Here is a 21,927-nt window from a genome sequence, read left to right as displayed (position 1 = left end):
CCCTCGCTTCTTCTGTAGCTTTGGTCAGCAGTCAGAGTGATGATAAGCTCACTAGGGTTGACTATTGTACCCGTTTTGTTGTTTGCATTAGCGGAAGGAGCACAGCCATCGCCCGTCTCCCATCTCCAAGATGGCGGAGGCAGCTTCAACCTCACCTCTCGCGAGGAGTGTGTCTCACTGTCTCCGATTAGCCCCGAGGTCAGAGGTAACGTTCCTTGGGAAGCAGCCCATTGGCTAAGGCCAGGCGTTGCGGAAGTAGGTGGGGCCTCGAGCTTCCGGAAGGGAGAAAGGGGTGTTTGGGAGGAGAGGCGAGGGGAAGGGAGGGGACCGGGCGTGAGCGTAGGGCGGGGCTAAGCAACCTGTGTGACTTCCTTGTGTTAATTTATCCGGGACGGTTTAGGGTGGAGAGCAGCGCGGTCTTTGGGTCTGGTGGCCTGAAGGAGGACAGGTGTTAAAGCTGAGGTCGTTGGGTAATCTTCCTTTTGATTTAAAAGGGCAGCCACGGATGGTGTATGATTTATCAGTGAAACTTCGTGGATCCCTTTCCCACATCGCCAGTTTTCATCCCATTACCTGTCGCTGCAGGTATAATAAAGGCTCTTGAGAGCTCAGGCGCCAGAATTTTGGCAATGAAAGAAGACACCCAGTCCCTCTGAAGGCTCCCATCGCTGTAGTGTTCTGCACGTGCTGTTGAAAATCATGAACTGCTGCGGCTGTTTTCCCACCATCTGCCTCCTGGTGCGTGCCCCTCCCCTCTGTGTAGATCAGAGCCTGGAAATCTGGATAGGAAGCTGTTGACAAACTCCAAGGCTCTATTACACTTTTCCTGATCCATTCCCCCCGCCCCCCGCCAACCCCCTTAAATCCTGATGTTTCCCCAGGGTTCCATCCTCAGCCCTCCTCTGACTCTAAACACCCTGCTGCTTGAATTCAATAAAATGCTATGATTTCCTAAATCTTCTATTTCTTATGTAAATTTTCCTGCCTTCGGATTATCATCCGTGAATTACCTATTCATTTGCTTAAACCGGAAAACTTAGTTTTTCTTTCTTACCCACTACATGCCAGGTTAATTGTATAGAATAAGTAAATACTTATTAAATCCACTCCTCTCCATCTGTCTTTTAATTGTTCTTGATCAGGCCCTCAAACGAATGCAACCACCCCTGACCATCTCCAGTTTTGCCTCTCCAGTCTTTCCTCCATATTATGTAATTGTCATACACCTGTTCACATCATTCAGAAGCTGCCTCCTCTACTGGATAAAATCCAGACTTCTAATGGTGAGTCATAAAGTCCTTGAGGACCAGCTACCTCTACTATTTCACCATCATCTTCACACTTGTCTTTAACTTAACTCTTTCCTAGGATTCTATTTTACACAGGACAGACTTATGTAAATAGGCTGTTTTCCCTTAGCTTAAAATGCTTTTCTCTGGCCTCGCCACCTTCATAATGTGACCTCAGTGGTTATGTTTCCTAACAAGCTTTCTTTATCCTCTTTTTCTTAAGCTGCCCAACTTGGGCATCTCTCTTGCTCCAATGAAAACTTGCACTTAACCTCTCTATATGATTTTGAACCATACTGCAATATGTGTGCTTGTCTCACTTCATGAACTAAGATCCTGTTGAGGAGAAGGACTTTGTCTTACTTAGCCTTGTAACCCCATCAGCTTGCAGTGTCTGGCATAAATTAAGTATCTAGAAAATGTCTGTTAAATTAACTGGGCCCAGAAACCTTGTGCCTAAAATAATTTCAGAGCCATATCCCTTTACCAAATACTAAAATAATTTATTTTATTAGCATTTCTAGGGATAGACAGGCAGTAAATTCCTCCGTGGTTTGCTGTCAGTAAGGATCAGAATGTGATAATTGCTTGTGAACTGAAATGTATATTTTAAGAGTTCACTGAAATTCTTTACTCATCAATAGATTCAGCAAATATTTACTAAATATTTACTAAACGTTTGCTAGGTTCTAGGAGCTTGGGATGCATGTGAATTAAGACCAAAATTTCTGCCCACCAAAGTGGGGGGTTTGGGGAGTAGGGAAGGAAAAAATGAAATAAGATGGGATCGGGAGGGAGACAAACCAAAAGAGACTCTTAATCTCACAAAACAAACTGAGGGTTGCTGGGGGAGGGGAGTAGGGAGAGGGTGATTGGGTTATGGACACTGGGGAAGGTATGTTCTATGGTGAGTGCTGTGACATGTGTAAACCTGGCAATTCACAGACCTGTACCCCTGGGGCTAATAATACATTATATGTTAATAAAAAATTGTAAAAAAATTTCTGCCCTCACGGAGCTAATGTTCTAGTGGAGGTTAGAGAAGGCAGACAGAACATACCACCATATGTCATATTAAAAGGTGAAAAGAGCTATGTGGTTGTGGGGGGATTGCAATTTTAAATACGATGGTTAGGATATGCCTAATAGAGGAAGTGACTCGAGCTAAGATTTGGAATAGGCAAGAGTTAGCTAGGAGGATATCTGTGGGAAGAGCCTTGCAGGCAGAGGAAATGGCTAAGGCAAAACTCCTGAGGCTCAGTGTCCTCAGCCTATACAAAGAACAGTAAAGGGGCCTGTGTAGCTGGAGCAGACTGAGCCGGGCTGGGCTGGGAATATATATATATAGCCAGGGTAAACAGGATGAGGTCCTGCAGGGACTTGTAAGCTAGTGTAAGGACTTCTCACTTTGACTCTGAGATGGACAACATGCTTTAAGCAGAGTAGTGATCCAGTGTTTTAAAGCAATCACTCCGCTGTGTTGAATATAGATAGCAGGGGCATCTTAGAGGCAGGGAGACTGACTGGTAGGCAGGCTTCTGTGACAATGCAGGTGAGAGATGATGGCTTACACCTGGGTGGTAACAATGAAGGAGTAAGAAATGATCTTGTCTTCTCCCTTTTCCCCCTTCCATTTCTTTATTAACCTTTATTGAGCAGATGGCAGACATTATGCTAGGTCTTGCTCTTGGTGAGTAAGGTTAACAGTGCCTCTCTTCACAGGAAGACAGACAAAAAAATGTGAATAAAATCACATTGTGCTTGGGTGCCTGGGTGGCTCAGTTGGTTAACCATTTGCCTTCAGCTCAGGTCATGATCCCAGGGTCCTGGGATCAAGCCCAGCTTCAGGCTCCCTGCTCAGCAGGAAGCTTCTCCCTCTCCTGCTGCTTGAATTCCCTCTCTTGCAGGGTCTCTCTTGGTCAAATATATGAAATCTCTAAAAAATAATAATAGTATTGTGCTGAGATTCCTGAATACATTAGAATGTTATAAGGGTTAATGAGATTAGAGGAGGGCTAACTAACTTACTTTAGTTTGGGTAGTTAGGTCGTTTGGGTAGTTAGGTCGTCAGAGACGTAAACATTTTGCTGAGGACCAAAGAATGGAAAAAAATCTAGTAGTAAAAGAATGAAAATGGGGAGGCCAGGAGGAGCATTCTCCATATAGGGAGTGTGTACTAAGGCCCTGTGGCAGTAGTGAGTTTCGTATTTTCTGGGAACTGAATGGAGGCTGGGGTGTAGACCTAGGGAGCCAGGGGGAAAAGGACATGAAGTGAGGTTGAAGTAGGTGATTTTAAATGCAGAAGGAAGCCAATGAACCTTCTTAGGCAGTGAAGAGACGTGACATTTTTAAGCATCATTCTAGCTATTAGCTGAAGAGTTTATCAGAGGGAAGCAGTGCACGTGAGTTGCAGACCATTAAGAGGCCACTGCAGGCAAGTAATACAGCGTGGTAATTTGGACTAAGGGTAGTGGCAGTGGAGATAGAATGACCAGGATATGAGAGTAGTTGGAGGTAGAAATGTCAAGGCTTGGTGCTGACAGATGGATGTGAGAATGAAGAAGACAGAGGAATCGAGGTATTAAGGTTGATTTGTACTTGAATTTCTGGCTTGAGCATTTAGATGGAGGGATGGTGGTACCTTTTACCGAAATGCAGATGGCCTTTAAAAAAGAAGAGAGCTATATACCCCCCACCAAACAGAGGACTCACAGGATGGGAGCAATTTATGAAGTGGGGTCATGAGCTCTGGGAGTGTACGACTGGGAAATGTCGGAAGAGAAAGAATGTATGAATGTGCAGAGGTTGGTAATGCAAGCCACTAAAGAAACATGCAAGGATCACCAACCAGTGCAGAGCACCCTTTTGAGGTCTCTGATCATTTTTAATCTGTTTAGAGTGGAACTAGTCAATTTCATTATTTGGTTGGGTTTCCCTCAGTGAAATTCTCTTCTTCAGTCCCCTTTTTCCTGTTTTCTTTCTTCCAGCTATCTGTAACTTGGAAGTGAAATCTACATTTTTATTATTTACTGAAAATAATCCTAATGTTTCCTTACTCTGAAATGGTAAATTTACTGACAAAGTAAATTGCCTATAATTTTTTAAATGTTACTTGAACTGAATGTTGCATTTTTCTTTCTAAAACACCATCCCAAATTAAATTTTCACTTTGTGTGGTCTACAAACTAATTTCTTAATAGAAATTAAGTTAGAATAGAAATTTTTTTTTTTTAAGATTTTATTTATTTATTTGACAGAAAGAGGGATCACAAGTAGGCAGAGAGAGAGGAGGAAGCAGGCTCCCTGCTGAGCAGAGAGCCCGATGCGGGACTCGATCCCAGGACCCTGAGATCATGACCTGAGCCGAAGGCTGCGGCTTAACCCACTGAGCCACCCAGGCGCCCAGAATAGAAATTTCTTAATAGAAGAATAATTTCCACTTTCTCTAAACAAATTTATACTCATTGTCTGTTTTTCTTCTCTCCCTTGCCTGTTTCTTCTCAACATTTCATAAGGCTCAAAGAACTACTCTCTACTTGTCAAGGGGTGACTGCCAGGAACATTTACTTTCAAAGATAATAATCTGCCTTTTTAATAATCCAAATGTCCATTGTGTTATAGTCATACCAAGGAATATTATACAGCAATCAAAGTAAAGAAACTGACACAACAATATGGATGGTTCCTACCTAATATCGAAGAAGTCCCGCAAAAGCAAATATAGGATCCTATTTTTTTAAAGAGTAAAAAAGGTAAGTAAAAGTCAGAAGTTACTTTGGGGTAGAGAGGCAATGAAAGGGGGCTTACAGGATAGTGGTAATGTATCTTTTGACAGAGGTGAGAGTTAAACACTACGTTCACTTTATGATAATTCATCATCTGATCCTGATGATTTAGAAAATCTCTGGTGTAAGTACACTGAGGATTGCTGGAGGGGAGGTGGGTGGAGGGATAGGGTAATTGGGAGACAGGCATGAAGGAGATCACCTGATGTAATGAGCACTGGGTGTTCTATGCAACTGATGAATCACTAAATTCTATGTCCGAAACCATTAATACACTATCTGTTAAACTGAATTTAAATAAAAAATTTTTTTAAAATCCCTGGTGTTTATTCTACTTTAATAGTTTACTACGCAAACAAGGGCTATACAAGATAGGCAAAATTGCCTTTCTTTTACAAAACAGGAAAGATGTTTATGTACTCATTTGATCTCTTCATTTGGTCCCTTACATAAAGTGTCAAAAATGAAAATATCTCTTAGCTTTATATGCCCATCTAAGGGAATGAGAATAAATAGCGGTAAATTGAGGAAGGCTGATTAGAAGTCTGATGTTTTTCAAAGTCTTAAAAGGCCAAGAGCTAATTTACTAACTAATAGATTTTTTAAGGAAATAGATTAATACAGGTTTTAAGGGAAAAAAAAGAAAATGTAACCCTTGAAAGGGTAACTTCTGTCAATTATTCAAGAAGGGTAAACTGTCTTGTTAGATAAACTGGAAAAAAAGCTACTTGTTTTGATGTAGGAGAGGGATAAAAACTAAAGATGTTTTAAACTCACTAATATCTAATAGCTCAGATGTTAATTTCTATCCAACTATGCTCTTTTTTCTATAAACAACTTTTATTAAAAAAACCCTAGCATTCATTCTCTGTGGCCCTCATTATCCTTATCTATAGAGTAAAGCTATGGGACTAAATGAAGAATTCTTAATTTGGAATTCATGAATGGCCAGGTCTTTGAATCATCTGAAAATGAAAGAAAATTATACATACATGTGTATATGTGCATTTTTTCTGGGGAGCTATCTGTAGCTTTCATCTGGTTTCCTAAGGTCCCTTTCAGTCTAATATTCTAGGATTCGTGAAACAAAGATTAATTTTCATGTAGATATAAATTAAAGGTTTTCTCTAAGATTGATTAGAAGGATTAGTGTTTTAATCTGAATGTCAGGTATTATTTTCTTGGTTCCCCCCCCCCCCCAAGATTTATTTACTTATTTTAGAGAGAGGGGAAGAGAGAAAGAATCTTTTTTTTTTTTTTTTTTTTTTTTTTTTTTGTCAGAGAGAGAGCGAGAGCGAGCACAGGCAGACAGAGTGGAAGGCAGAGTCAGAGGGAGAAGCAGGCTCCCTGCGGAGCAAGGAGCCCGATGTGGGACTCGATCCCAGGATGCTGGGATCACGACCTGAGCCGAACCAACTGAGCCACCCAGGCGTCCCGAGAGAAAGAATCTTAAGCAGGTTCCTCACCTAGCATGAAGCCCGACACAGGGCTCAATCTCAAAACCTTGAGATCATGACCTAAGCCACAACCAAGAGTCGGTCACTTAACTGACTGAGTCACCCAGGCGCCCCATGAATGTCCCGCATTTTTAAACACCTTTTCAAAATTTTGTTTTTAAACAAAATCCAAACTGTTAGATACTGATTTTAAACATTATTAGCCTTTAGCCCTCTCCTATATCACATGTTATATTGCCCTCGAAAGGCCTACAGCTAAATACCACTAGTCTGAAAGAATAAGGACAGTGTCCAAACATATTCAGTGTTTCCAAATGGAAACTTTCCAACTGTTTACTCCTCTTGTGCACCCTTCTGGGACATGGAACAGATCAGAGGATGAGGGTGGGTGAAGACGACAGTGACTGGTAACACCTCAAATTTGCTAGTAGGCAATGCTTAAAACAAATACTGATCCCATGAAGATGGTCGGGTTCTGAGAGAATAACAAAAACTCAGTGTTTGTCTATTTCTTTAATAGTATCACCTCCTGTCAACAGCTCTTTCAGCCCACTGGCCTGGTCCTGGGAAACTAAGACTTACGGCCATAAAAACTTGAGCGCCCTTTCCTATTCTGACCCATTCCCAAGTTTATTCATTGCTGCTTAGCAAAAAAAGGGCCTGTACATTACAAATGTACATTAGTACATTTAATGCTTTCAAGAGGAATGAGGGAAGGTGTTGGTGCAAGCATAAGGGCACTGATTCAGAAAAGAACATTTCAGCATCCCAAGAACGGATAAAAACCATCTGATCATTTCAATAGATGCAGCAAAAGTATTTGACAAAGTACATATCCATTCATGATAGAAACCCTCACCAGAGTAGGCTTGAGGGAACAGATCTCAACATAATAAAGGCCATATATGAAAAACCCATAACTAACATCCTACTCAATGCTGAAAAGCTGAGAGCTTTCCCCCTACAGTCTGGAACAAGACAAGGATGTCTACTCTCACTTTCATTCAACATAGTACTGCTACCCGCAGAGATAAGACAAGAAAAATAAAAGGCATCCAGATTGGTAAGGAAGAAGGAAAACTTCCACTCTTTGCAGATGACATAATATGCAGAAAACTTAAAGACTCCACCAAAATACTACTAGAACTGATAAATGAATTCAGTAAGGTTGTAAGAAACAAAATCAGTATACAGAAATCCATAGCATTTCTAAGTACTAATAATGAAGTAGCAGAAAGAGAAATTAAGGAAATAAATCAAAAAGAATGAAATGCCTAGGAATAAATTTAACCAAGGAGGTGAAAAACCTATACTTTGAAAACTATGAAACATTGATGAAATAAACTGAAGACAATACAAATGGAAAGATATTCCATGTCATGGATTAGAAGAGCAAATATTTTTTTAAAGGTTTTATTTATTTGATAGAGATCACAAATAGGCAGAGAGACAGGCAGAGAGAGAGAGGGGGAAGCAGGCTCCCCGCTGAGCAGAAAGCCCAATGTGGGGCTCAATCCCAGAAGCCTGGGATCATGGCCTGAGCCAAAGGCAGAGGCTTAACTCACTGAGCCACCCAGGCACCCCAGAAGAGGAAATATTTTTAAAATGTCTATACTGCCCAAAGTAATCTACAGATTCAATGCAATCCCTATGAAAATACCAACAGCATTTTTAAAGAACTAGAACAAATAATCTTGAAAGTTGTATGGAACCATACAACACCCCCAAAAGCCAAAGCAATCTTGACAAAGACAAAACTGGAGGTATCATAATTCCAGACTTAAAAAATATACTGCAAAGCTATAGTAATCAAACAGTATGATACTGGCATAAAAATAGACTCACAGATTACTGGAGTAGAGAGCCAAGAAATAAACCCACGATTATATGATCAATTAACCTTCAACAAAGGAGGCAAGAATATGCAATGGGAAAAAATAGTCTCTTCAATAGTGTTGGGAAAACTGGACAGCTATGTGCAAAAGAATGAAACCAGACTACTTTCTGTCACCGTACACAAAAATTCAAAATGATTCAAACCTAAACATGAGACCTAAAACCATAAAAATCCTAGAAGAGAATAAGAAGGCGGGAATCTCTCTGACAGCAGTTGTAGCAACATTTGTGTAGACAGGTATCCTAGGGCAAGTAAAAAAAAAAAAAAAAAAAAAACTTTTGGAACTCCATAAAAATAAAAAGCTTCTATGCAGCAAACAATAAAACAAAAAAACCTACTGAATAGAAGATATTTGCAAATGACATATCCAATAAGGAGTTACTACCAAAGATACATAAAGAACTTCTACAACTGAACACCAAAAAAGCAAATAGTCTAATTACAAAATGGGCATAAGACATCAAGAGGCATTTCTCCAAAGAAGACATTCAGGTAGCTAACAGACTGAAAAGATGCTCAAACATCACTGATCATCAAGAAAATGCAAATCAAAACTACAATGAGATGTTACCACCTCACACCTGTCAGAATGGCTAAAATCAGAAGTCCAAGAAACAAGTGTTGCTGAGGAAGTAGAGAAAAACAAACCCCCTTGTACTGCTGGTGGATAAGCAAGCTGGTGCAGCCACTGTGAAAAACAGTATGGAATTACCATGTGACCCAGTAATTCTACAACTGGGTATTTACCCCCCAAAAATGAAAATACTGATTCGAAAAGATATAGGCACCCCTATGTTTACTGCAGCATTATTTACAATGGCTAAGATACAGAAGCAGCCCAAGTGTCCCTTGATAGATGAATGGATAAAGATGATATGGTATAGATACATAATGGAATAATACTAGCCATAAAAAAGAATGAAATCTTGCCATTTGCAAAAACATGGATGGATCTAGAACATATATTAAGTGTAATTAAGATAGAGAAAGAAAAATACCACGATTTCATTCATATATGGAATTTAAGAAACAAAACACAGAAAAAAGATAAAGAAGAAACCAGACTCTTAAATAAAGAGAACTCGTGATGGGTGAGGAGATGGGTGGGGGATGGGTGAAATGGGCGAGGGGAGTAAGAGCACACTTATGATGAGCACAGAGTAATGCACAGAATTGCGTATCACTATATTGTATACCTGAAACTAATGTAACACTGTATATTAACTATACTGGAATTAAAATTTTTTTTAAATAAGTTTAAAAAAAGGTAACATTTCAGTTATCAAATATATACTTGAAAGAAATAGGGGTGGGGAATCAGGGTACAAGCCTAAATTCTAATTCCAGTTCCACCTTTATTCCCAGAATAGACTGCCCAGATTAAATAATTTTCCTCAAAAACAAAAACATGTCTACTTTTTCAGTTTAAAATATCTAAGCATAATTAATTAGAAATGTGATGAGACACTGGATATCCATTAGTGAAAAACAAAGTCATTGCAACAATCATATTGAACACTATTTCAGGAGTTCTGAATTTTATTTTATTTTTTTAAAGATTTTATTTATTTATTTGACAGAGAGAGAGAGATCACAAGTAGGCAGAGAGTCAGGCAGAGAGAGAGAGAGAAACAGGCTCCACGCTGAGCAAAGAGCCCAACGCAGGGCTCGATCCCAGGATACTGAGATCATGACCTGGCCGAAGACAGCGGCTCAATCCACTGAGCCACCCAGGCGCCCCAGGAGTTCTGAATTTTAAAGCAAACAATATTAAACAGGACTATAACACAAATCTTTCATTTTAGATATGTTGTTTTTATTCAAAAGAATAACTGCTTGACAACCTACGTCACAAAGTTTGAACCAGACCACCAGTCCATCGAAACAGCCCTGTTTGTATCCGCACAGCCACAGGGGCTGACAAAGTCCTTTAGTCCCCTGTTGCTCTCAAATGATGAGAATTGTCGTAGCTGAAACCACTGTTCTGGTGGACAGTTAGAATAATTGTTTCCACCATCTTGTTCCCCACACAGCTGCCCGAAGTTATCTTCTGCCCCTGGGGCTGGACCATCTGTTTTTGTGAAAGTTATAATATCGCATTTTACAAAAATCCAAATTATTCCTTTGATTTATATTATCTAACTGAATCATAGAAGTATTACTACGATGTTTAGAACACTGATCGACTCTACTTGCTTTAAATACTTTCTCAGATCTCTTTCACGTTTATTTTCAGTGATCAGTAAGGATGACATAATAAGCAGGCCAAAAACTCTGAGATGTCCACGTGTTCCCTTTTCAGTTCAGTAAGACTTCACATTATATAGCGTTTTTGTATGTTACAAAAGTTGGTACAGTACACCTCTACTGGGAAAGCCTTAGACGGAATTCCCATTATTACAGTAAAATTGTAACTAGAAACGCGACACTTGAAGCAGAATACATGCAGAAAATTAAATCCTTTTTAAAAAATGACATTGCTGTAGCCCCACACCAAATTTGTAATTGGCAAAAAAATCCATTTCTAATCTGGTAAATGGTGGCATAACAAAGTCAACTCATGAGCTTTTCTACTTGGTGATTGCAGCTGAAATGTTCTCTCTGCAGCATGCCACCATACTGGACATTTAATTTGGAAGTATAGAATTAAGATTCATGAAATCTTGATATGTAACCTTTCTAGACCTTTCCTCTTAGAATCACCTAAGTGATGCTACTCCGGTGTGTTCTGGAGACTTCCCAAGGATCCCAGTTTCTCTCCTGCTTCCCCTATTCATAACCTTCACATCTATTTGAATCCATGCTAACAAGTTCACTAAGAGTCTAATACCTGCTTAGTCACTTATCTCTGAATGGCTTCAGACCAAACTTTCACCTGTGACATATGGATTTCATCTATGAAAAGGAAGGCGATGCCCTGCCTTTTTCACACAAGTGTCCTAAGGATAAGATGTCAAGTATGCGAGAAATCCTTTAATTATAATGTGCTATAATTAGGCATTACTGTTTTCTCTATGACAAGCAACAGCTTTGTCCTCCACCCAAATTAGAAAATACTGTTCTGGATATTCACTCAGCATCTTATTAATTGATGACTAACCTGATGAACTTAAGAGAACGTAACAGATTTGGGTTTTCCCTCCATATCCATACATAATGAAGCTCGCTAATACATGAATGGACAGTATGACTATCGGTGACTGCAAGGTGACAGAGCCAACACGACTCCTTGGCATGGATGACCCTGCTTGCTGTCCACCCCACAGATGAGCAGTGCCAGCTGAGGGGGTTAGGATTTGATACCACTTGTGGTTTTGATTCTTCTGAAACAAAAAACTGCAGATGAGAGCATTAGGTACTTAGGTTGTAGCCATCAAAAAAAAGCAAGATAACTTTCTTACTGAATTGCCTCAGACAACATTTGCTCATTCTGTGATAGACCTGAGGAATTCGGGCTATATGCTGCCATCTAGGGATGGTATTACAAAAGTTTTCTGATGAGAAAACCAAACTTGTCCATTCTGTTGAACATAGCTCACCAGTAATTTCTCTTGTCAAATTTAAACAGTGTTCCTATACCCCTCCCAAGGTCTTTGATGCTCATTGCCACTTTCCTCAGAAATGCATCAAACTTCTATGTGTTTGAAGTTTCACAGAAGTTTCTGAAAAAAATTTCCCTTTACAAGTTACTTTTATGTATTATTCCTATAAAAGTACCAAATTCTTATTTAAATTTCAGAACTGAGAAAATCATGTGTGCTGACTGCAGATAAATATCTTGTACGTTAATACTTCTATTAAGAAGTGTCTTATAAACCAGAACATGAAATCAAATTATAAATTTCAAGTTCATTCTTTCACTTTTAGCTGAGAGCAAAGAACTCTATCAGGATGACAAAGCCTAACTGCTGTTAAGTCCATAAAACGTAGCTAGTACTAAAAGACACAGTGACTTTCCCCCAATATTGTACAACATTTTATTGTAACAAAAATAATTAGATGCATTTCATAGCAATATATTATCATATAGGTACACACTGAGAAGGATAAATTGGATAAACTATAAAACAATATCTTACTATACATCCAATGAATCTAATTTTTGAAAAAGAAAAACATCAAATCATCCCTTTTTATATAATTCTATAGTTTTTCCAGAGACTTTATAGACAACACAGAATCAAGATATAATCGTAAATTATTATAATTCTAACCTTAATATTAGAACCTGTAATGTAAAAATTCCAGTCATATCTTGCTAGGCATTTGCCAAATGAAATCAAATGTTAGTCATACAGTGGTTTTAAGCTTGTACAATAATAGTCAAATGCTGTATACTGCCATCAGCCCTTCTGTCTGATTTCACACACTGGCTGAAATATTAGTAAACTCACATTTTTTCACCTGTTTAGTCTCTGTGTTATCACTTCTCGATACATAATAGAGATATAGATGAGCAACAGAAAGATGACAAAGAAATCATCTAGAAAGCCTAGAATTCCAAACAAGGCTTCAGGTACAAAATCTAGAGGTGATATAAGATAGAAAAAAGCTCCCATTAAACAAAGTATAATCCTGATGCGGAACATCCAGAAAAGGCCCCCGACTGAAAACATTTCCCTGAATGCATGCCTCAGTAAAGTGGGTAGATCCATAATTCTTTCCATAATCTGGCAGGGAGAAGAACAAAATATGACTAGTCATCTAATATGTCAGTATCAGAATAATATAATTTTCTTACAATGTGCAAACTCAGTTAACATGAATTAAGGAGTTTCATGTATTTTCTAGTTATACATTTTATTTGAAAACAGCTCTTTGATAACTAGGTTCTTATACGACCGATCCTACTGCAGGTAACTGGAAAGCAACTAAAATGTCAACAAACTGAAAATATAGGATATAGTGAGGTAACTCAAGTCCTCTCTAATTTGAATTAGTAAAATAAACCAAACGAAGCACTTAGTGTATATAGGATTAGAGACTGAGGCTTGAGCAGTGTCTGGGTTTATACTCAACGTCAACCTTTCGGTAGACAGGTGATCTGGGGGAAACCAGATCACAACCAAATTGAGATCCGACAACAACTAACCAAGCATGTGTCACAAGGACTATTAAGAACTAAAAGAGATACAGTATACAAAAGACATTTATAAATTGCCAGACAATATAAAAGTGGTATACTTTAAAGACACATTAATTGGATGGCTTTGACAGCCTAAGAATAGCAATGAAACAGATTCCTTCCCAGGATGTTTATTTGGCTTAGCTTGAGTTTAAGCGAATTATTAATTGCCACAAAGATTTTTGGAGTGCCAGACCCTATCTTTATGAAAATAATTAAGCTTCTGAATATGTACAAAAACATCAATTACAGGTTTCTACATAAGTGAGCATAATTTTCACAGCTGAAATTTAACAAATTGCATAAATTTTTGAAAATTGAGGCAGTCAGAGAAATTGGACCCTCACACACTCCTGGTGTGACTAAACCACCTCCCTGAAAACAGTTTGGCAGTTCTTCAAAATGTTAAACAGAATTATCATAATATCCAGCAGTAAGGCATATACCCAAGAGGAATGAAAACAAAGGTCCACACAAAAACTGGTACACAAATATGAATGGAAGCATTATTCATAATAGCCAAAAAGTGTAAACAATTCCAATGTCAATCAACTGATGAATGGATAAACAAAATAATATGTATCCCTTGGCCATAAAAAGCAATGAAGCTCTGGTTTATATATCACCACATGGATGAACCTTGAAAACACTATGCTAAGGGAAATAAGCCAGCGACAAAAGGCCATATATTATATGATCCCATTTCAATGAAATGAACTATCCAGACTAGCCCAATCTATAGAGGCAGAAAGTAAATTAGTAGTTACCAAGGACTGGGGAAAGGGGACAGGAAAGGGGAGAATGGGGAGGGATACCAAAGCTTTTGGGATGATGAAAATACTATAAAATTAGATTATGACAATAACTAGATTATATTTACTCTGAATACACTAAAGAGCATTGAATTATATATTTTAAACAGGCTGCACTTCATGCAGTGTAAAATGCATCTAAATAAAGCTGTTAAAAACAAGTACTAGTATCGGGGCGCCTGGGTGGCTCAGTGGGTTAAAGCCTCTGCCTTTGGCTCAGGTCATGATCTCAGGGTCTTGAGATCGAGCCCCACATCGGGCTCTTTGCTCAGCAGGGAGCCTGCTTCCCCCCTCTCTCTGCCTGCTGCTCTGCCTACTTGTGATCTGTCCCTCTCTCTGTCAAATAAATAAATAAAATCTTTAAAAAAAGAAAAGAAAAATTTTTTAAAAAACGAGTACTAGTATCTATTTGTATGATCTTGAGCAAGTTAGTTTACCCTCTGTCTGCAAACTTTGCATTTTCTTTGTGTAGTCTGTTTGGACTATATGGTCCTGTGTAGTAAGGAACTACCATGACTTCTCAACATAACTTCTTTCACTATCTTGTTTCTCAGGGGTTGGTAGATACAGAGAAACTGACCAGACGAAGAAAGTCACTTCCTTTGGTAATTCCACTGTTCTAATTAGCTCAGTTCTAATTAACAATCCATATAATTACAGTATGTCCAAGTATATATTTTGTTTTTCATGAGTGCCAAGTAAGTAGAGAGGGAAGTGGAGACAAAAATGGGAAGAACTGAGCAAGTGATAAGGAAGCAGTTCTATAAACTCCACCAGAAAATCCTGTAAATCCTTTTTGGAAAACTGGTCACAAAAAAACCTAAATGGTCTTTTTAGAATGAGTTCCTATGTTAACTTTCTATTCTTTATGGGAGAAATTCACATTTAAAGCAAAACAGCTGCACAACTTTTACAAGTCTATGGTAAATTATTTTAAATATTCTAGTGACCAGCCAGTGTATCTTTTGTTTTTTTTTTTTTTTTTTTTTTTTTTGTTTTTTTTTGTTTTTTTTTTTTTGTTTTTTTTTTTTTTTTTTTTAAACATTTTATTTTATTTTTTTGACAGAGAGAGATCACAAGTAGACGGAGAGGCAGGCGGAAAGAGGGAGAGGAGGCAGGCTCCCTGCAGAGCAGAGAGCCCGATGCGGGACTCGATCCCAGGAGCCTGAGATCATGACCCGAGCCGAAGGCAGCGGCCCAACCCACTGAGCCACCCAGGCGCCCGCCAGTGTATCTTTTGAATACTTTTCTGTCCTTTATCAGAACTGTTCATTCACTTCTCATATGGTATGACTTATATATAAAATCTGTAATAAGCAGACAAGAAGTATGAAATGGGGGTTATTAAGAAATATCTGTGTATTGGGGCACTTGGGTGGCTCAGTGGGTTAAGCCGCTGCCTTCGGCTCAGGTCATGATCTCAGGGTCCTGGGATCAAGTCCTGCATCAGGCTCTCTGCTCAGCAGGGAGCCTGCTTCCCTCTCTCTCTCTCTCTCTGGCTGCCTCTCCATCTACTTGTGATTTCTCTCTGTTGAATTAATAAATAAAATCTTTAAAAAAAATAAAAATAAAATAAAAAAGAAATATCTGTGTATTAATCACAATCTTGCTCCAACTTTGGATGAGGAAATATCAAAGAGCTAAAAGTCTCTATCATACTGTAATTTTATCACCTACTTCTTAATTATTAAATATCTGACACCCACCAAAAATTAGTAATTGAGCAAAGATATGCTTTCACACTTAAAAACAGGAATGAATATCTTAAAATGATTTTATTTTTTTTAAGTTCAGTGGTAGTTCTTGAATTTGGAACATACTTATTTTCAAAGAATCATCCTCTAGATGTCACTGGAGGATATGTTTAAAAAAAAAAAAAAGTTGCTGGGTGAAAAAGAAGAGGTCCCCGGATATCTGTGGGGGACACCAGTGATTAGATTAAGTTTTCTTTTTGTTTAGACATCTAGAAGACTTACCTTTATCCACAACAGATGAAACTGTATGCCCTTCAATGTACACCACATCACGTATCAGAAATATGTGTGAGGAAGCATGAGAGCACACAAGTGTTTAGTACTGAAGCACTTTAATAGCCAATATTCTTGGCTGACAGTAGTAGTATCAACTCTTAAAGATAAATCACTAATTTATTCAACAAATATTAAGGGCCTACTGTATGCCAGGTACTGAAACTGGTGATGGGAATATAGCAGTGAATATATACATACAGTCCTTGCCCTCATGAAGCTTTTAGTCTACTGAGAGAAAGATAATGAACAAGATTTGAGTAGAGTTTGTGACAAATGCTACAAAGGAATGGTGCAGAGGACAGTGATAGAGGATACCTTAGTTGATCAGAGAAACCCTCTCTTAGGAAGGTCTATTTAAGAACGACCTAAAGGATGAGAAGTCAGTCACGAGAAGAGCAGAGAGACAAGCATTCCCAACTGAGGGGTCATGTGTGAAGGCATTAAGATGGCAAGACTTGGGAGTGCACTTCAAGAGCTGAAAGGAGGCTGGTGGAGGTGAGGCATTTTGGGTGAAGCTTAGGAGGCGGGAAACCACGTCATGCTGGGGGCCTTTTAGTACAGGAAGGAGTTGGAACATTATTCCAAAACACTGAAAGTTTTTTTTTCTTCTTTGTCTTCTTTTCCAAGATTTTATTTATTTATTTGACACAAAGAGATCACAAGTAGGCAGAGAGGCAGGCAGAGAGAGAGGTGGGGAAGCAGGCTCCCTGCTGAGCAGAGAGCTCGATGTGGGGCTTGAACCCAGGACCCTGGGATCATGACCCGAGCCGAAGACAGACGCCTTAACCCACTGAGCCACCCAGGCGCCCCCACTGGAAGTTTTAAAATACAAGAACATCATGTTCTTATGTTTTCAAAATATTACTCGGGCTCCTGCGCAGAGAAAAAAATCGCAGTGAGAGGCTACTTGCAATTATCCTAAGCAAGAGATAATGGTGGCTTGGGCTAGAATGATGGCTACAGACACAGGACATTTTTATGAGCTAAACATGAGAGGATCTCCCCAAATGAGAAAAGAAATGATACAACTCATTTATATACCAGATGAGGCGAATGAGGGAAAGGAATAAATCAAAACAGCTAAGTAGACTGAGAAAAGAAAACACCGAGCTGAGGAGGGAAGCAATTTAATATCGCACGTATCACGTTTGAGATGCCGATGCAACACCCAAGTGGAGACGTAAGCCAAGCACTCAGACATATGCTTTGATCTCAGAGGAGGGATCTAGGCTTTCCATATAAATCTGTACTTAGAATATTCTGATTTTTAAAGTACATACTTAGTCGTGCACACACTTCTGGAATTCTTTGTTAGATTTTGGAAAAAACTGGAATAAGCTAGTAAAATGTGATAGAGTTTTTAATCTATCAAATGCCTTTTTTGGGGAGTAGGAGGTCAATCATAAAATTAATGTGTTTTTTAAAAATCAAATGTTTTTGAGAACTAAAATGACATAACAAAAAACTTCCCTAACACCTAGAGTTAGTTAGGGAAACATTTCAAAGAGGAGGCCCAGGGTAAATAAAAAAGTGGAAAACACAAATTGTAAAACTCTCCAGAAGTTCTTAGTTCTAAGCTTCTCATTAGATAATCCCTATTTTAGAGATTTCACATTTCCCTCCAATTTTTTTTTTCTGTAATCTCCTTCATAAAGACTTTTATAATGCCATTTTTTTTTTAAAGATAGAAAACTATAGTCCTTGGGAAAGCTGTAACTCAGTGATTGACAACAACAAGGAAGGTTAAAACTTTATCCAACACACATAAACAATGAGACTTTTTATAGTCAAAGAATACATGTTGGCAAATCTCACCTTACCAAAGAGAAGTATCATTATACTCTAATTTCGCACCTGCTATAACAATACTCACAGATCTAGGCTGCCCTGAGAATCTCCGGTTATAATCATTAATATCTTGACGCAATGATACAACCTCCTGAGATTGGTCATTTTCACCAAATACTGTTAGCAGTAAAGTCACCTGTATGTTACAAAAAAAAACATTGTTAGACTTTTCTGTAGCATTAATTTTTTTCATTTTGTGTTATTATTCAATAGAATGAGAAAAGCTTCTAAATTTATATTTCACTCATTTTATTTTTTTTCAGTTATTTCTTTCTTTTTTTTTTTTTAAGATTTTATTTATTTATTTGACAGACAGAGATCACAAGTAGGCAGAGAGGCAGGCAGAGAGAGAGAGAGAGAGAGAGGGAAGCAGGCTCCCTGATGAACAGAGAGCCCGACGTGGGGCTTGATCCCAGGACCCTGAGATCATGACCTGAGCCGAAGGCAGCGGCTTAACCCACTGAGCCACCCAGGCGCCCCTCAGTTATTTCTTTAAATAAAAGCAACATGGTGAGGAAAGTAAGGTACCACTGACTTATAATAAAATCCAATGTAAAATGTAATTTGAATTCCCACAAAATCGAATGGGTACCTCAAGCAAACACTGGTTCTAATATCTTCCAGTTGACACCAGGGATAAAGTCAGTAATGCTCTGGGCTAACAAATGATGAGAAAATATTCAGGAGCAAAGTAATATAAAAATATATGTTTATTATTGTGGGAGTGAAAAATTAGGGATGTGTTTTGTGATTACAATCATTATTCTTCAACCTCACTGGTATCTGAAGTATCTTTGAATGCTACCAAACATAATACAGAGATTAAGTTATTGCAGGAGCCCACTCTGAAGCATCCATCCCTACTATCATCAAAAAAGGTAATTTTTTTTTAAAGATTTTATTTATTTATTTGACAGACAGAGATTACAAGTAGGCAGAGAGGCAGGCAGAGAGAGAGGTGGAAACAGGCTCCCTGCTGAGCAGAGAGCCCGATTCGGGGCTTGATCCCAGGACCCTGGGACCATGACCTGAGCTGAAGGCAGAGGCTTTAACCCACTGAGCCACCCAGATGTCCCAAAAAAGGTAATTCTTGATACTAATATGTAACGTAATACTTTTAACCTGGTTTCCTCCATGGCAGAGGTAAAGATACACAAGCGTCCCAGGACCATACTGAGGTAATCTGAAGAGGACAGTATCTTGAAAAACAAGTACATTTTAAAATATATCAATGCCTATAGAAATGGTCACTGTGTGAGGAGATAAAAATGGGAAGATTTAGGTTTAAATCATCTAGCTGTTTTTATCCTTCCTCAGTTCAGCTGTAAAACCAGGCCTTCCCACGACTCAGATGCTTTCCAAACAGCCAAGCGAAGGAGTGATGAAGAGAAAGGTGGTAGGAAAGCAGGTACACAGCCTCTCTTCACAAATTTGCTAATAAAAATCATCTTGCAATGAATAGTAAGTGAGCGCTTACTGTGGGCCAGGCACTGTACTACAAGCTACATGGACCCCAAAACTGAAGACACAGCCCTGCCCCTTGCCAACCACAACACCCAAGATGGAAAGGGAGGTAGACCTGTTACAAGGCGCTTGAGAGTATTGCTTGAGAATAAGGACTTCTGCCTGGGGTGCCCAGAAAGCTGGAAACCTAAGCTGGCCCTTGAAGTGCAGCTCGGGCCACTGGTGTCTCGGCGTATGCATTCGGGAAGAGAAGTGGTGAGCATGGTGCAGTCAGGTGCAGCTGCCTGTGCACCACATCAGCGGAACAGGGTGGGGACGGGGTACCTGCCACCTGTCTGACTTCCAGGATGTATTCTTCTCTAGTTACGGAACCAAAACCTATTATACAGAAACAATTTTATCTCTACCCTTCTGGACTCTAGCAATTTATGGGTGGTCAAAAGGATATCACCTGTATATATATATATCACATATATACCCTATGAAAAGCCATGGATAGAGCCAAGAAGAGGGGGCAGGTGGTGGAACTAATTCTTTAATGTCAGACCTATGGCTTAGTCTCAGCATTGCTGGCATATGGCTAACGATTATGAGAAGTGGTATTAGCAAATAAATTTCACTGGTGACAGACTTGTTTCATATAATCAAATCAGCCAGAGAAGCAGTACAAACAATATCAACAACAACAAAAGAAACTCCACCGATTTTCCTCCTGCCGTGTGATACAAAGTCAAATGTGAAAGAGGCAGAATTTGGGAATGTAGAAGCTAGGGGGAAAGAAGATAAAGCCCTTAACTTCCCTCTCCACGCCACAAAATGAGGCAGTGATGGGGGTGAGTGGATAGTCCGAACAAGGCTGAAAGGGTGTGTCTGTGTGTGCCAATACATGCTATATGGTTTTTTTTCATATAAAGTCCAAAAATCAGACAAAACTAGACAATAATCTTAGAGATGCATGCTAAGGTCATAAACCTATAAAGAAAGTCAAGGGGGGGCGCCTGGGTGGCTCAGTGGGTTAAGCCTCTGCCCTCGGCTCAGGTCATGACCCCAGGGTCCTGGGATCAAGACCCGCATCCGTCTCTCTGCTCAGCAGGGAGCCTGTTTCCCCCACTCTCTCTCTCTGCCTGCCTTTCTGCCTTCTTCTGATCTGTCAAATAAATAAATAAATAAAATATTAAAAAAAAAAAAAAGAAAGAAAGAAAGTCAAGGAAAAGCTTATCATAAAAGTCAAATAGTAGTTGCCTCTAGGAGAGGAAGGAGTTGGAGATTTGGTCCTGAGGAGGCTTCTGGGGGCTACTGGCCAGTTCCTATTTCTTTATCTGAGTGGTGATTATTGAAGTGGTGCTTTGTGATAATTCAATGAGCAATATTTCTATGTTTTGTGTGCTTTTCTGTATGTCTGTTATAGTTTACAAAGAATTTTAGAAAAATTGTTGCCTTTTCTACCATTTTGTTTCATTTTTTGGCCTCCATGAGTTTATGCCTTTACAAAATGTCCTGTTCTTTTAACGGGGTGGCCAAGAGCAAAAGTAAATACATGTATTCAATTTAACATCTTTACTTGAAAGCTCTCTATCCCTTCGGGATGTCACTTTGCACAGTGGAAGACTTCCTAAGGAGCTGCTATCTTTTTACGTATTCATAACTCATTAGTAGAAAGGTAGGTATTTATTTTAGATGAAAGATAAAATAAGTATATAGAAAATTATGAAAAAAGTGTATACAACTGATAGGATGTTCTATTTCATTATATTTACTAATTAAAAAACTAAGAACTTCAATTTCTCCAATTTTTCATTATTTTGCTTTTCCAGTTTGTCAGAGAAAGTAAGAAAAATCTATGCTGACATATCAGTCTTCAGTATATGTTTATAAAAACTTATAATCTCCCCCCCGAAGTAACTCCTATACTAACTAAAATAGTCTGATCTGTTCTGGATCATGTAATATAGATAGGTCTCCAAAAGACACATTTTAAAAAACTATTGTTCATCATATAAAGCTATCTTGACCCTCACTAGAGAAGGGCAGCTTTAAAGTGAACTGAAAGGGGAAAACATTTTTTTATATGTAGGGGAAATATCTGGTTAAGCCTGATTAGCTAGTTCAATTACTCCTCTGTTCATATTACAACAAAGGCTTACTAGAATTTGGGGGAGGATTCATTTACCAGTTTTTTACTATAATTGAAAGATTTAGAAAGGTATTTCCCTTTTTTGC

The 21,927-nt window shown here is 38.8% G+C and overlaps 1 protein-coding gene and 1 long non-coding RNA gene across 11 annotated transcripts in view; one reads left to right on the top strand and one right to left on the bottom strand.

Annotated features, from left to right (window-relative positions):
* The first annotated feature begins 91 nt into the window (after positions 1-91).
* Positions 92-5,408, top strand: LOC131820454 (uncharacterized). Of its 2 annotated transcripts, XR_009349647.1 has the most exons (4): positions 92-205; positions 586-738; positions 1,143-1,283; positions 4,911-5,408. It is a non-coding gene; the product is annotated as an uncharacterized LOC131820454 (long non-coding RNA). The 2 variants fall into 2 exon arrangements; XR_009349646.1 differs by lacking the exons at positions 1,143-1,283; positions 4,911-5,408 and having other exon boundaries at positions 586-956.
* A 4,814-nt stretch (positions 5,409-10,222) lies between these two features.
* The window catches only part of RNF170 (ring finger protein 170), a 40,216-nt gene continuing 28,511 nt past the window's right edge, over positions 10,223-21,927 (bottom strand). For 8 of the 9 annotated variants that reach the window (XM_059156059.1, XM_059156062.1, XM_059156066.1 and 5 more), the window contains 2 exons: positions 18,269-18,379; positions 12,392-13,098 (listed from right to left, as the gene is read on the bottom strand). In XM_059156059.1, the coding sequence (XP_059012042.1) occupies positions 12,829-13,098; positions 18,269-18,379 (381 nt within the window). In that variant the 3' untranslated portion in view covers positions 12,392-12,828. Of the gene's footprint in view, positions 10,500-12,391; positions 13,099-18,268; positions 18,380-21,927 lie in introns of those variants that run through there. The other variant, XM_059156064.1, reaches the window with a different exon arrangement.

This window comes from Mustela lutreola, chromosome 18, assembly GCF_030435805.1.
Source record: "Mustela lutreola isolate mMusLut2 chromosome 18, mMusLut2.pri, whole genome shotgun sequence".
Lineage (NCBI taxonomy): Eukaryota > Metazoa > Chordata > Mammalia > Carnivora > Mustelidae > Mustela > Mustela lutreola.
Note: the sequence above shows the minus strand (reverse complement) of the source record. Positions and strands in the feature narration are given on the sequence as shown.